The sequence below is a fragment of the Numenius arquata genome, chromosome 11, assembly GCF_964106895.1.
Source record: "Numenius arquata chromosome 11, bNumArq3.hap1.1, whole genome shotgun sequence".
Classification (NCBI taxonomy): Eukaryota; Metazoa; Chordata; class Aves; order Charadriiformes; family Scolopacidae; genus Numenius; species Numenius arquata.
In genome coordinates this window covers 38,830,031-38,844,931 of record NC_133586.1, presented here as the reverse complement: position 1 = coordinate 38,844,931, position 14,901 = coordinate 38,830,031, and the positions used below count along the sequence as shown (strand labels likewise).

General features: G+C 53.1%; 1 protein-coding gene across 2 annotated transcripts; it reads right to left on the bottom strand.

The window, feature by feature from the left end:
• Nucleotides 1-247: 247 nt before the first annotated feature.
• On the bottom strand, nucleotides 248-11,287 carry SPARC (secreted protein acidic and cysteine rich). Of its 2 annotated transcripts, XM_074156590.1 has the most exons (10): nucleotides 10,823-11,287; nucleotides 4,725-4,794; nucleotides 4,462-4,512; nucleotides 4,231-4,315; nucleotides 3,668-3,789; nucleotides 3,305-3,425; nucleotides 2,985-3,118; nucleotides 2,667-2,815; nucleotides 1,808-1,956; nucleotides 248-1,606 (listed from the first exon to the last, which is right to left on the bottom strand). In XM_074156590.1, exons 2-10 carry the CDS (start codon nucleotides 4,779-4,781, stop codon nucleotides 1,578-1,580), a joined length of 897 nt encoding a protein of 298 aa, XP_074012691.1. In that variant the 5' UTR covers nucleotides 4,782-4,794; nucleotides 10,823-11,287; the 3' UTR covers nucleotides 248-1,577. The 2 variants fall into 2 exon arrangements, with proteins under 2 accessions (XP_074012691.1, XP_074012690.1); XM_074156589.1 differs by lacking the exon at nucleotides 10,823-11,287 and having other exon boundaries at nucleotides 4,231-4,312; nucleotides 4,450-4,512; nucleotides 4,725-4,781.
• Nucleotides 11,288-14,901: the final 3,614 nt, after the last annotated feature.

Genomic DNA, 14,901 nt, shown 5'->3' with positions numbered 1-14,901 from the left:
CTGGCTGCTGCAGTCACCCTGTCTGCCTCCATCGCTCCAGCTCCATCTGCCCATGCATTACCCATCTGATATCCCCCAATGAGTCCATTTACAGTGCAGTGATGGACTGTGACCGGCAGAAGCACCTTGTCTTACCTTGGACCAGATCTTTCCCTGGGGCTGGGATGTCCATGGGACACCCTGAACATGAGCATGGCGTTGGTGATGTGTGTGCAATTCCCCTCCTTGGGATGGGATGAAACAGAGGAACATTGCAAGCTTGTTTATTGTCAGTGTTTCAAAACAGTATTTTTTATTACAGACTCATCAGGTTGCTCACACTGTGGCAGGAATTTAATAATATAAGGCACAGAGAACATTCAGAAGTAAAAAAAGAGTTCTCAGCCTGTGAGACTTAACCATCCCTTCGCTCCTGTCAGGACCCTCTCTATAAAGCAAAATCCAAATACCTTCTCCCTTCCTTCCCACCCATCCCTTACATCCCAAAATCCACAACAGGAAAAATAATATTACAGCCTTTCCCTCGAGCGTGTGGCAAGCACGCCTCTTTCTGGGCAGAAATGTCCCTTCCAAGCCTGACACAGCTTCCCTGGGAGAGCAGGGCTGGAATTTAAGCAGGACCAAGGCAGCGGTGGGAAGTGCTCAAGGGCACCGTGATTTGGGGCGAGCCAAGAGCTTTATCTCAGCTACAGCAGAATCGCAACAGCAAGGTCAGCCCCACGCACCCGGAGTGGGGGGAACAGGCGGCCGCACCCGATCTCCCTTTGCAGCACAGAAAACACAACAGCAGTACGATCGGTGAGTAATGGTAAAGCACGTAGCACTTTCAAACCTTTATTTTTCGAGGGGATTTTACAGAATGGGATGCTTCTCATTTTATTTGGTTTAAATTTTGTGCGCTTTCCTATTCGTTTGTTGGGATGGCCCTTTTTTTTTTTTTTTTTTTCTTTTTTTGTGCCCAATGATTGTTAAATTCAAGCCCTGGGAATGGGAAAAAAAAAAAAAAAAAAGGAAAAATGAAATCCTGCCACTCTATGTCTTTCTCACCCCTTTCCATCCCCCCTACCATGAGCTGGGCGACCGCAATGTCACCCAGAGCTGCTCTGCTCGAAAAGCTCAATCCTCCTACATCCTCTGGCTCTGCCTTCCCTCGCTGGCGGTCTGTAACGGGGGGTGGAGGATCAGCTGAGAGGTCTTTGCGACTACGCTGGCGTGTCCAAGAACGTGCTGTTAGTTAGAAGTTAAGAGCAGTCGATCCGAGAGCGGATAGATACAGAGGCGGAGCGGATATTTAGGAGAGGAACAGGGTCGGTCAATGGTATAGACACGTGGGAGAGAGAAAGGGCTGGTAAGAGCGTGTGGAAATAGCCAAGTGAGTAATCTAGTGGTAATAGATTAGGCTATGAAGGAGGACTGTTACTTCTCTTAGCACCGTTACTACATATGTTTAAATCTATATTAGCACCTTGTTCCCAGGGAAAAAACAAAACAAAACAAAACAAAAGCAGTTCAAAAACCAAAGGAAGTGGGAAGGTTAAAACAAGACAAAGTTGGCAGCAGAGACGGAAGCTGGGGGTTTAGATCACAAGATCCTTGTCTATGTCCTCTGTGGAAGGAAAAGAGAGAGACAAGGTTAGGAGGTGGGTGCTCCCAGGGTCCCATTGCTCCTACGATCCCCCCTCCCTGCTCTCCCCTGCTTTTCCCTCCCCAAGACTGGCTGTAGTGCATTGCTTCATCCCAAGTAGGGGCTTTGGGGGTGCTTTTTGGTGTCCCTCCCACCTCCATTCCCTCTCTACCCGGTACTTACGCTCCTTAATGCCGAAGCAGCTGGCCCACTCCTCCAGGGCGATGTACTTGTCATTGTCCAGGTCACAAGCCTCGAAGAAGCGGGTGGTGCAGTGCTCCATGGGGATGAGGGGGGCACGGAGTGGGGCCAGCTCGGTGTGGGACAGGTACCTGCCAAGGTGACCGCATGGTCAATGCGCCGCCCACCAGCACCAGCTGCCCTCCTGCGGGAGGGGAGATGCTCTGCCGGGTGGGGGGTGGGCAGAGCAGGGCGAGATGCTAGCCCTAGCTCTTGGTCTGGTTTGACTGCTGGCCCAGTGCCCTCCCAGTATCCACCACTGAGTGTCATGAAGGTCAAGGTCTGGTGTCTTCTTTTGCAAACGGCCGTGCTGGTCACAAAATAGCCAGCAGCTGGGGGTCCTCACTGGCTGCCCCCCAACCATGGGTCTGTGTGTGTAATCGCTCTTGAGCCCATCTCCAGCTCACAGCTAAGCCAGCAGCTGCTATCTCAGCTGTTGCACTTATCCCGGGGCCTTTGGACTAAGATATTTTAGGGAACTATCATACGACAGTAAATCTGAGAAGACAGAAACTCCATACCCAAGGGAGATGGGAGGAGCTGGGGGTGGGGGAGTCCCCTCTTTCTGCAGAAGAGTTTTTTGCAGAAAGGAAAACTGCCTCTACCCCAGCCAGCTTTGCTCCAGCTGCTGCCAGATGTGTGCAGGGGTTATCCCTCCACAGGGCTTTGCCTGTGCCTCTGCCATCAGCCACCCACTTGTGTCACATCTCAAGCCTTGACACCTTCTGCCACCGAACCACCTTGGTCCTCAGGCAGGAAAGGGTCCTGGTGGGGGCCTCCATCCTGCTCTGCTGCCACTCACCCATCAATGGGGTGCTGGTCCAGCTGCCCAAACTGCCAGTGCACGGGGAAGATGTACATGTTGTAGTTCTTCTCAAAGTCACGGGCCAGCAGCTCCACGGTGTGGTCACCAGCCTCCAGGCGCTTCTCATTCTCGTGGATCTTCTTCACCTGTTGTAGGAGGGACCGGGAAGACTTTGTCAGCAGGGAATGGGATGCAAGGGGGGACCCCGGGAAGGGTTTTTCATAGGGTGCCCACAGGTTATTCTCGATGTGCTTCCCTTGTGTGCTGAGCTCCATTGGCAGGGTGAGCTCTCAGGCTCCCTCCCCAAACCCTCACCTTGAGCTTCTGCTTCTCGGTCAGCAGGTTGTTGTCCTCATCGCGCTCGTACAGGGTGATCAGCACGTTCTTGAGCCAGTCCCGCATGCGCAGGGGGAACTCGGTCAACTCTGTGTCCAGGCAGGCAGGGATGACTGAAAACCATACACAGTGGTCAGCACAGCACCTGGACATGCAGCCCCAGGCCCCAGACACACAGCCCCACTGCGTCCTCACCTCAGTCCTGTATCTGCCTGGACCTTTGCTCTCCCTCAGCCCATGGGCAAGGGGGCTGCGCTCAAGTTAGGGGTCCCCCTGTCTAAAGGAATGGCTCCACTTACATTTGCAAGGCCCAATGTAGTCCAGGTGCAGCTTGTGTCCTTTCTTGGTTCCCTCCAAGGTACACTTGGTGGCAAAGAAATGGCAGGAGGAGTCATAGGTCTTGTTGTCGGTGCCGCAGACCTGCACAGGATGGGGAGATGCTGCTTGAGGGGCAATGAAGCCCAGCCCTGCTGTGAGGTCAGCAGGGAGAGCCTCCAAATGAGATGTTTAACTTGTTTCTTGGGATGGATAACAGCTCCTTGTCACTGCTGGCTGAGGCCAGATCTGCTGCCCCTACTTTGATTGTCTCCCCCACCGTCTCTGGCAATGTCCCATGTGAGGTCCCTCCCCACTCCAGTCCATCAAGCAGCTTCTGCCCTCACCTTCTCAAAGACGCCAGCGGTGGCTGGGCAGCTGGAGGGGTCCTGGCACACACACATGGGTGAGTTGTTGTCATCCACCTCGCACACCTTGCCGTGCTTGCAGTGGTGGTTCTGGCAGGGGTCTGGGAGAGGACAGGAAGTAAAGTCAGAGCCTGGCCCGTCCTCACCTCCCACAAGCTGCCTGGGGCATCTCAGCACAGAGGGAAGACAGAGACTTTACCAGGGACAGCCCCAAGCATCTCTCTCTGTACTAGGAAGATGTGAGGGTTTCCAGAAGCCCATGTTAGCCCTTGGGCTAATCCTGGGCTCCTTTCTGAAGCCACACAACACAATGATTTTTCTGTGGCAAAAAAGTGGTTATGGAGAATCCAGTGCTGGATAGCCATGTACCTCTTTCTTTTACTTTTAACTGTGTGTCTAGGCTGGCACTGTCTTTGTGCTACAGCTGTTCCCAAAGAAGCCCCTCACTGTTTGGAGTGTCTAAAGCTCGCTAACCAAGGGAAGGGACCAGGTCTCTGCCTGCCGGAGGACAAAAGCTGGAGGGCAAGGGAAAAGTGACTTACTCTCTGCAACAATCTCCTCTACATCTTCTGTGGGTTCCTCGAACTCTCCCACCTCCACCTGGACAGGGTTAGCCCCCACAGGCTCCTGCAAAAGAGATCAGTGTTTCAGCTGGGGGTGCACAAAGAGCTCGGCCCCATTCCTGGGGGGCAGAGCAGCCCATGCTTCAGAGATGCTCTTCCAAATGCAGTGGGTGCTGCAAGGGATGGGTGATGAGGAGCAGAGTTACCTACCTCTGTGGTGGGGTCTTCGATGACCTCTGTCTCATCAGGCAGAGCTTCCTGCTGCAGGGGAAAAGGACCATGAGCTGGGGTCCATGGGTAGTCCCAAGGAGGGTGACCCACTGAGGAAGGTAGCAGGGGTCACCCTTGGGTTTCCTCTCCCTCCCTTGCCCCCCATCCCTCAGGGTTTTATTCATCGTAAAAGAAAATCCCCATCTGATACACTGGACGGACAACCCCGACAGCAGAGAGGCTCTGTTGTCTCCTGTACTTACCGGAGCTGCCAGGGCTTTGCCTGCCAGGCAGAGAAGGAAAAAAATCCAGGCCCTCATCTTTCAGCAGACCCTGAATAAAGGAAAGGAAAGGAAAAGGAGGAATGAGGGGAAGGAGGCCATCGTGTGTCGTTCGGCTCGGGGCTGAGCTCACGGCTGGCAGTCAGACACTTCAAAAAGGGCGTTCTCTTTATTTCCTTCCTTGTCTGTTCAATATTACAGACCCACATGCTGGCTTTTCTAGCCAAAACCTTAAGCCAAATAATGTTTCCAAGACAAATTCTTTTGATTTCGCAAAATGGGGCATGAGGGGTTTAGATTTCTGTTGCTTTCCTCGATGCCTTTAGAAAAATTGCAGTCAAAATGGCAGTTCCCCTGTCCTTCACAGGAGTCTTTTTGAACTGAAAAAAAAATTTTTTCATGTTAAAAGCCCCTGATACAAGCCCCAGGTAGAGGCAATGAATCTGTCTACCATTTTATTTGTCAATCAATCAGAGGAAAAATGAAAGTGGAAGAAGGAAAGAGAGACCAGAGAGACAGTGAGAAGGGGCACTTGAGAATTAAATCCTGTAGAAAAGCCCTTCCCACATGGACACGGACATCTCTAAGCAGTATCAGAACCTGTCCCCCATCCCCAGCACCCCCAACATTTGTTGGGGTCTCTGCTATGGTTCTTCCCTTTCCTGCTCAGACCTGAGGGTCCCCAAACTGGGTTTGAAGGATCTAGGATGCTCTGGCGTTCAATCCTGCCAGGAGGTGAGCTCCAGGGGGGTGAGCCCTTTGCACCCTCTCGATTTGGGCTGTTGCAGGGACCCTGTAGGATGAGGGAGCCAGGCAGCTCAGCTAACACTGGCCATGATGCGAGCCAGGAGAGCGCAGCTGGTGTGATCACCCTGTCCTTGTCCCCCCCAGTTCCTGTTTGGCAGGATTGAGCCCCTCTGTGTGAGGGCAGAGAGGAGCTCAGCTGGCCGCTTAATATGCCGGTGGCATTTTGCTCCTGACAGTGAGGGCTGCCCGCTCCCTTCCGCCTGCCGGGAGAGCGAAACACCCCCGGTTTGTCTCCTGCCAGCGAGGGGACTTGTCCCCCTGCCAAGGCTTCCGCTGCCTCCCTTCCGCTCGCCCTCCTCCTCTCCACCTGCATGGCCAGGGCATTGCAGCCCACCAGCTCCCTGGATGGCTTTGTTGGGACAGAAAGTGTTGAACAAGGTGTCTTTTTCTCTGCCAGCGAGCATGGATTGGATATCTAATTTGCCAGTGCATCCTTTCCCTTCCTCTCTGGGTATAAAACCATGCCAATGCTGTGCTGCCAGGGCACCAGCCAGGCTGGGCTGTGCTTCCTAATTTAGCAAGGTACAGCCACGCAGAGGTTGAAATCCTCCATCCAAGCTCAGCGCCTCACCCAGCCCCGGCTGGGTGCCTGTGCATGGAGGGAGCTTCCCAGGGATGTCGGAGGGCTGGGAGCATGGGGTGGTGGGGACGGCTGCTGTGGTGGGACAGAGGACCTGTGGGGAGAGGGGCTGCAGATGGGGATGGATGAGTCCATTTGCTCTGGGGAGACTGCAGCTGAGCAGCTCCCCCCTCTTCTGCTCAGTACACACCGTCCCTTCCCCTCGCCTTTATTTGCTCTGGAGGCTGCTGAGAGATCTCCTGGCATTCGCCAGGAGAGATCACTGGTTCTTCACTTCTGGAGAGGTGGTTTAGGGGGAGGCAGGTGGAAAAGTACTGGTGAATCTGGCCATCTCCTCCCTTGCTGCCATCCCCTCGCTTGTAAAGGCTCCTCCTGGGCTTCTCCCAAGGGGTTTGTTTGCTTTGGAAGATGCTCTGAGGTTCAGTGATGCTTGTTGGGCAGAAATACAGCATTGACCAGCCTGGAGGAGAGGGCAGTCCATGTACACGTGGAAGATGGCATTGAGAAGAACCAAACCCCAGACCAAGGCCCTCTCAAATCATTTCCCCAACCCCCAAAAAATCCCGAATTTCAAAGCCTGGGCATGCAGTAAGCTGGGGTCAGGGAATTACACGCTTGCTAGGAGCCAGCAGACAGTCAGAGCTGCCAGTGTTGTGTTTGGATGAAGAAGGAGCACGAAAGGGTCTGAGCAAACAAGCTCTGCAAAGATGTCTCGCGCCAGAGATGGGAAAACCAGTTTATTTGAAAAACAACATTCTCCTTGAAGCAGAGCCTATGCATAGAGGACATTGCAGCGTCTGTGAGCCCCTCACTGTTTTGCAAAGGCATAGTCTTTCCTGAATGCCTGGTGGTCAAAAGTCATGAAATAACACCTCGGGAGCTCTGGGCACAGAGCTGCTCCAGCAGAAGAGCCTGGCCCATGGTGCAAGTCTCCCTCCTTGTGGACCTACCATCATCCTGCTATCCAAGAAATTGCACTTTGGAGCTGGCAGCTGGACCATACCACGAGCTCAGCATCCATGCAACAGCCTGAGGGTCTCAGGGGGATCCCTGCAAGGGGCCCTGCTCTGGGAATGCCTGGCACTGCTCTGCAAGAGCCCCGTAGAGGGCAGAGGCCAGCATGAGATGCAGAGCAATGGGGTGCAGCAGGGGGTCATTTTGGACAGAGGAAAACAGGATGGGGAAAGAGATCTTAGCAAGCAGGGACTTACACCTTTCTGTATCCTAAAGGAATGAACAGAAGTCAGTACTTTGCAAGACATGCTGGAAACCAGCACATCGTGGGCACAAAGAAGGACGCTGAATATAAAGTAAGAGAAGCCTCCACAGTCACCATCCCCTCCTCAGGCCTGCCGTCCTGATTCCTGATGGTGAAGAAGAGGACCTGGGACTGATGGGCTGCAGGACCCTTGGCCTGCACTGCACTTCTAATGCTTGACCCCACTTGTATCCTAAGTGGGGGCTTCAGCTGCTAGTCGCTGTGTAAATAGTCTTGTGTCTTCCATAAACCCCACTGGACGGTTCACCTTCATAGCGTGGCCCAGGCTTTCCCTCAGTGCTGGCTGCTTGTTGCATTTTGCAGCCATGTCCCTAACAAGACAGCCATGGCGTGTAGAGAGGTCTGAGACTGAGCCACAGCACCTCCATAAATTCAAAGCAGCCTGCTCTGGCCAACTCCTTACCTCCCTCCCCTCAATCCTGTAGCACCATCATAAGTTTCTGCTGCTGGGGAAGAGGACAGCCTGTGCCACTGGGGTCTGTTGGTCCCTGATGTCTCCTCCTGCCCAGCCTGGGGGCTTTTGTGGGCTGGGGTAGGACAAGGACCAGGCAGGTGCAGCCTCCAGAAGAGGTTCCATGGATGGTGGAGCATGGCCTATGTGGCGCTGGCCCCGGCCAGGGTTGCATAAGCCCTTCGGGATGCCACGTTAGCGTGGGGAGGAGTCTCTGCTTGGCCACTTTGACAGCTCCTCCCCGAGGCCACTGGGATAACCCCAGCTGCCTCACCACTAACCTGGGCGAGTGGCCCCACTGCCACCTCCCATCACCAGCAGCCGAGGACACGAGTGAGCTGGTAATCATTGGGCAAAAACCCTTCCACCTCTCGGCTCCCCACCTACACCTCAGCCCAGCCATGCAGGAGGCAGCAGCCCAAGCAGCAGGGTCTACTGCACCCATCCTCCATTGCTCATTGCTCTTCCAAGCCTCTGCAGGGTCTGATGTGCCCCAGCACCTCAGGCTGAATGTAAAGGCAGGATGTGCCCAGAAAAGCTTCTGCCTACGAATCCCACTGTGGTCCACAGTTTTCAAGGTGCGGAGGGGTGACCAAGTGTGGCCACCACAGAGACACGACACCGTCTGGCCCTGACCTATGCAAGCAAGACCCTCTTCTCTTTGCTCAGCCAGCCACTCCTGGGCTAAAATTTGATTTGAAGTCAGAGTTGTTTGCGTGAGTTCCCATAAAGGTCCTTGCTGAACAGGTCTCTGCGTGTCTGGGCTGTGCTGCTGGGGGTGCCGGCTCACCCAGATGTACTGCAGCTGTGCTGGGTCCCAGGGGAGCAGGGCAGGAACTGAGGGCTGGGCAGAAGACAGCCTGGCTCCTGCCACCTGCAGAGGCCCCTCTCACAAAATGTGTGGGCTCAGAAAGCCAAGCTAGGTTTGGATGGAAGTGAAATTCCCTTTAGCTTATGCACACACTTACACAGTCCCAGTAAAACACAGGAAAAAAAGTCTAAATACCACATCCGTCCGTGCAGAGTCACTAAAGACACGTCTACACCACGATGCTGTATTAACCCGTTCCCCTTGCAGGGAGTTGAGCAGCTCTGATTGTGCTTATAGAGGCTCCAGATCTCACAGGGTTTATTGATACAAGGGCAAGAGCCCAAATGCCACTATAGGCATGCGCTGGCTTGAGGCTGTCATAGTTTGTCTAGGTTGCAAATTGCATCCATGCTGGGAAACAGTTAAATTAGCACCAAGAAAAGTGCGGGGATGAGACCTGGGCTGCAAGCAGCGGTTCAGCGATGAGCCCTTGGCAGACCTCACTCAGAAGGGCAGGCGATACAGCATTTTGCTGTCCTGCCTGAGCTTTTTCTTTTGTTTGGACTGGATGTGGGGCAGTGCCAAAAGCAGCCTGGATACTTCTGTGCCAGGTGCAAGCGGTCCCTCTGGCTCCTGGGGGATACAGAAAGCTGATCTCGCCACAGCACCACAAAGGGGAGAGAGAGAAAGGAAACTGTCCACTAAATATTCTGCAAAAATGCAAACCATCTTCAAAGCATTCCCTGGGCTCGCCCTGCCACAGCCGCTCCAGCGATAACAGCCCCGACATCCCTCCGACCAGAGGACCCAGAAAGGGTTTCCATGGGAGCCGACATTCCTCTGGGGCTGAGTCATGGAAGAGCAGAGGGTTATGGAAGGAGGGGCTTGAAAAAAAAGTTTGAAAAGTTTATTTCTCCTCTCCCCCCCCTCCCAGCACCCGCCCGCATCCCTGCTCCTGCCTATGTGGCAGACAATAGCTCGGCTTTAACTGCTGTGCAGAACGTGACAGCCTTTTATTTCTGCTTAAAACTCGCCTGATCGACCCTAGCAAACGGCTGCGATTTACTTTTGTCCTTCTGCCGGGTTGCTGAGCTGTTGGGCTGTTTCAAGTTGGTGGTAACCGAGGGCTGGGAGTATTGGCGACCTTCCCGGTGCCCCCGATTTCCCTCCAACTTGAAACCGTTGCCTTTCGGTTTGGGTGGGAATTCGGCGCCCATCCTGTTGTTTCCTTTTCTTGGCTGGGTGCAGCAGAGAGGAGCTTTCTTAGAGCAGGGACACAAAGAGCAGGGTTAGGCTGCCACGCACGTCAGCGAAGGACATCGGCTGCCTTTAAAGGAAACAAGCCCTCGGCTCTTCTGCCTGGACCTAAAATTGCCTCTGGCTGAGCCCAAGCTCTTAAAACTTTAAAAAAAAAAAACTCAAAAAAGAGCTTTGTTCCTCCTCTCCTGCAACCACCATCTCTCTAACAGTTGATCAGCTGGAGTTCAGCAAACCAGGGCAGCAGGACTTGAAATGGTTTCATAGTCTGCTTGGAACAAAAAGCTGAGTGTCTTTTTTTTTTTTAGGAGAAATAAGAGCGGCTGTATTGAAAAAATAAAAATGCTGAAACGAAGTCCAGAGCTCTTTTGTTCTTCCTCTAGATATTCTGGTGAGTAAAACGTCACCTGCCAATGCACCTCGGGCTGGGTGTAATGGGGACTGGTTTATCGTTAGATCTGATATGCTCTGCAGGTTGGTTTGATGTGCCCAGACTTTGGTCTCACGCATCTCGCTAAGGAAATACCCCACAACTGAAAACCCAGAGGGGAAAAAGGGAGGAGAGAGAAAAATCAGGGCAGGTTAAAGCTTAACAGTCAGATGCCACCAAAGTGTTAAAGCTGGCAAGCTGGCAGGGAAATACAGTAACAGCTCAGTTTAGGAGCGGAGATGCTGCAAAGAGGAGAAAAAAAGTCAGAAGTCTCTAAATGAATCACTTGGGGTGGGGGACATGGATGCTGTGAGACCCCAAGTGATGCATTGTCGGGCACCAGATGCACCCCATGGGCCAGCATAGTGGCTCCCGGGCCAGGGACCCCCGTGAATGGGGCTATCAGGACCCCCATGCCAGGAGAAACAACGCAGCAAAGGCAAACGCGAAGGTCTCGGGCCATACCTCGCAGTCCCGGCAGCACGGCTGAGGAAACTTCAGGCGCTTGGACGGGCTGGAGGAATCTGCAGGTTTTAGAAGGAGGCAGGAGGAAACCAAAGGGTGGGCTGGGTTTCCTGCTGCCTCTCCTCCTCCTCCTCCTCCTCGCTATCTTTCCAAATCGGTCTCTTCCTCTCCCTCTCTCCCCAGTGGGCAGTCCCCGGTCCCACCCGCCTGAGAGACGGGCTGAGGCACAGCCTGGGTCCAAGGGATAGACCAGAGAAATCAAGCGGGGCTGGAGATCAAGGGGGTCTCTTGCAGGGATAGATCAGCCCCCAGTGCAACCTTCCCAGCAGAGTCCTTGTCACAGCAGCTGCCTGCACTGCTGCAATGAGTTTGCCAGTTCTCCAGCTTTCTCAGACTAACAGCATGGGGGGACCAGGGAGGAATATCACCTCTGTGCTTCTGTGCTTGGTTTGTGCACCTCCTGGCACCTTAGCCTACTGCAATTAAAATGTTAAATGCTGTCATTTCACAATGGGGTAGTTCAATCCCTGAGCTGGTGTTTCCCATCCTCAGGGGGATACAGAGGAAGGCAGGAGAGTCCTCACTCCTCCATCCTCTCTCCTAACACTGCTGCCACCTGGGACTGCCTTGTGGGGAGGGAGAGGAAAGAATGATCCAGAGAATGTGGTGAGTTATGACATGTCTGAAATATGCTCCAAGTAGGCAGAGAAGTGCTGGGCTGGGAGACGTGACCCTCAGCGGATTGGTTTCTCTGCCGTGGTTATTGTCCAGCAGATCTGGACTGATTGAACAGAACCCACAGCTGAAATTGCTGGCCAGTTGAATCCGATGGTCTCTTCAGACATCACTAAGTATTTTGACCTTACAGATCGTAACTCAGCTGGATCAGCTGCGCAGCCAGAGGCAGCCAGACAGCAAAGCTGTTTGGAGTTGACTTTTCCCATCTGTTCCTCAACTCCTCTTTCCTTGCATCTCACCATGACTGAGAGGATTTAAGGTTCATCTGCCTTTATGCAGATGCATCATGCCTGCAGATGCATCATGCCTTTATGCATCAGCATGGCCATGGCACTGAATTGCAAAGTAAAGCCAGCAGCCAAAAAGAGAGGCTGTCAAATTGCTGGAATTTGGGCATCCTTGAAGAGCATCTCTATGACATACAGGGCGGTCCTGAGCACTGCAGTTAGTCCAGCTCTGCAGTTTGTGACCCACCTGTGGCACCAACCCTCACCCTGCCTAGAGCAATGCAAGGTTGCTCTCCAGGAGCTGCTGGAAAGATGGTGGCTGGCGTAGCCAGCAGGACTGAGGACAAGTCATCTGGGCACCAGCAGGCTGATTGCGGATGCTGGGTGAAGGACACCCAAGACCATAACAAAATGCAGCATCGTGTTTTGTCTTGGCTGCCTGGGGTTTGGGTTCATTCCTCATGATTACACATTATCCTTGAGAGGGGCTGAGACACTGATCTGAGTGCTTTACTCTTCCCACCGATGTTTCTGAGGATTTAGATGGCAACATAGGAACTGGCCTGTCCTGCCCTGCCGCATCATGCTGGCTCCTTGCTTTGTAGGGCGCCTGTTACTCCAAGATTTGTGATTCTTTATCAGCTCACTCCTTGTCCAGCCTTACAGCACTTCTGCCTCATGTGAAAGAAACAGATGTAAGACTAAACATCATATGGCCAACAAGAAACAAAAAATAAGCAAAATGGAAAGGAAAAGGGGAGAGGAAAGATAGAAAAGGGGGCTGTGAGAAACTGTCATCACTTCCCAGTGAGATGGTTGATCTCTGAGATCAGGCAGCTCGGGAGGCGAAAGCCTTCTTCACCCGTTCCATTACTTGGTTACACGCCACTCAAAAGCCATCCCTGGGTGCTGATATGTGGATGTTGACAACACTCAGAGACATCCAGAAATTCCCCATGCGACCCTCTCAGGTCCAGCTTTGTGATTGTGTCTAAGACTCCATGGGTCCTTCTAACACAGCCAACAACCTGTGGCACCTGGAGCATCTTCTCCTCCCACCACAAGTGTCTGTAGCTCCCAGGTGCAGCTCAGTGCCACTCAGAGGTCCTGTTTGGCTCCAGAGGTCACACATCCCCTAAGCCCAAGTTTCATTTGCTTGATTTGCACCCCAAGGGTTTGAATGCTGTCGTTGAATGCTCTCTGCGCTGGATTAGTCACGGCTCACATTGAAATCATACAGCTGCTGGTACTTCTCCTAAGGAAAAAAAAAAAAAAAAAGAGACATCTGGAAAAAATTTTAGGGAGGAGAAAAAAAAAAGAAGAGAAAAGAAACCACGTCTTTTCTAACTGACAACGTGGCAATTGCTTAGTGCTCTTCACTGTAGCCTGAAGCTAAGCCCTCTTCTAAGGGCTTACACAACTGACAGTGCCAGGAAGATAATTATAACAGGGATTTCTTTATATACGTGGCGGCTTAAACCTTGGTTTTGAGTGAAAGCAACAAGCAGCCTGCTGCAGTGGTGCAGGCACATCTGGATATGGCCCCCGAGCTCGTGGCGATGAGCCCCCGGTTGGGTGGGAGTGAGGGGTCCTCACGGTCCTCCATACACACAGTGGGGACAGCCAGGTCCTGCAGCTTGTAAGGGACACGCTGCCAGGCTCGGGGGTGCGTTGTCAGCGGTGGGAGGGAGGGGGATCACACAGAGAGGGAAACAAGAGCCTGAAACAACTGGCTGACTCTTTAATCTCAGCAGCTTTAAGAAGCTCCAGAAACGAGTGAGCGCTTGCAAAAGAAAGTCCTGAAAAGTCCTCTCCACACTTGCAAGGCTTAGCAGGGCCAGCAAAGACGTGTCTGGCTGCCAGGGGGAAAACTGGACCTCACACATACTAGAAGGCCATCTTATGCCATCTGGGGCTCTGGATGGGCAGGAGATCACCCAAGGGGCCTCATCAGCCCCAGGAGCCCTCGCAGTGCTGTTGTCCTCGCAGGTCCAGCTCAGGCTCTCTGACCACATGCCAAAGGGTGGTCCGGGCACAGCTGATGCACCCCAGGGCTCCCAGCACTCACCCCCAGATCGAGTGACCGCACAAACTCCGATGGAAACAGCAAACAGGACAAGACCCCTCCAGGCGTCAGCTCAGTTTACAGCAAAGCCAAGAGTTTTGCAGGGCTGAGGTTTGAACTCCAACTAACCCCAGTTCAAAATCCAAATGTCTTCATCCCCTTTTAAGCCCGGTTGGGCAGATCTGGGCTGGCCTGGTTGAGAAAACCCCAGTGCTCTCCAAGAGGGGAACAATTCTGCCACAAGAGAAGGAGAGAAAAGCAAGTGAGCAGCTTGGTGGATGAGATACAAGCAGGGATTAATAATCCTGCTGTTTCGTCTCACAAATCTGTCAGTCTAAGGAGCCCATCCTTCTATCTGCTCTGGGAGGGATTCTCTAATGAATTTTTTTGGAGAGGATGTTCCTGCATTAATTGCTGGTGGATGCTGCTGCAAAACAATGAACCCAAAGTGCATATAAATAAACAGGATGCCCCACAACCACTGTGAAGATGTCATTTACTAAGTCTTCATCGCTGGGTGTGTGGCTGGAGGCTGAGCTCCTCAGAGACACAGGGTAGTGCGGGGAAAGGCAGCAGCCGCTGGGGTGGGAACCCAGCACCCAGCTCAGGAAAACACGAGTGAGACGAGTAGCTACAGAGCAGACAGGAATCTGCTTATCCCAGGAATGTCCCAGCTCTCCTGCTCTCTGTGAATGTGTCAGCAAGTCCTGCAGCAGGGTTTCTGTTTTTCTTTTTTTTTTTTTCATTTCAGAAGCAGCTCAGAGGCAGAAAGCTCATGCTCTCTAGACTCTCACCAAGCAGATGCACAGCCACTGGATGCACCATCTGCACGGGGCAGGATGAACCCAAACTGTCCTGGGAACTTGCCCAGGGGTGGCTGTCTCTTTCCTACATGGGGCAGGGACTTCTCCACAGTGGGATAGGACTCTCCCCCCAGGCTCAGCAGCAGGGCTGATGCCTGGTCCAGATGGAGCAGGTTGACACCCAGCCAAGGTCTCTTCCGCTGCCTGGACTGGGAAAGCCTGAGTCCCAGCGCTCTGCAGATGGAC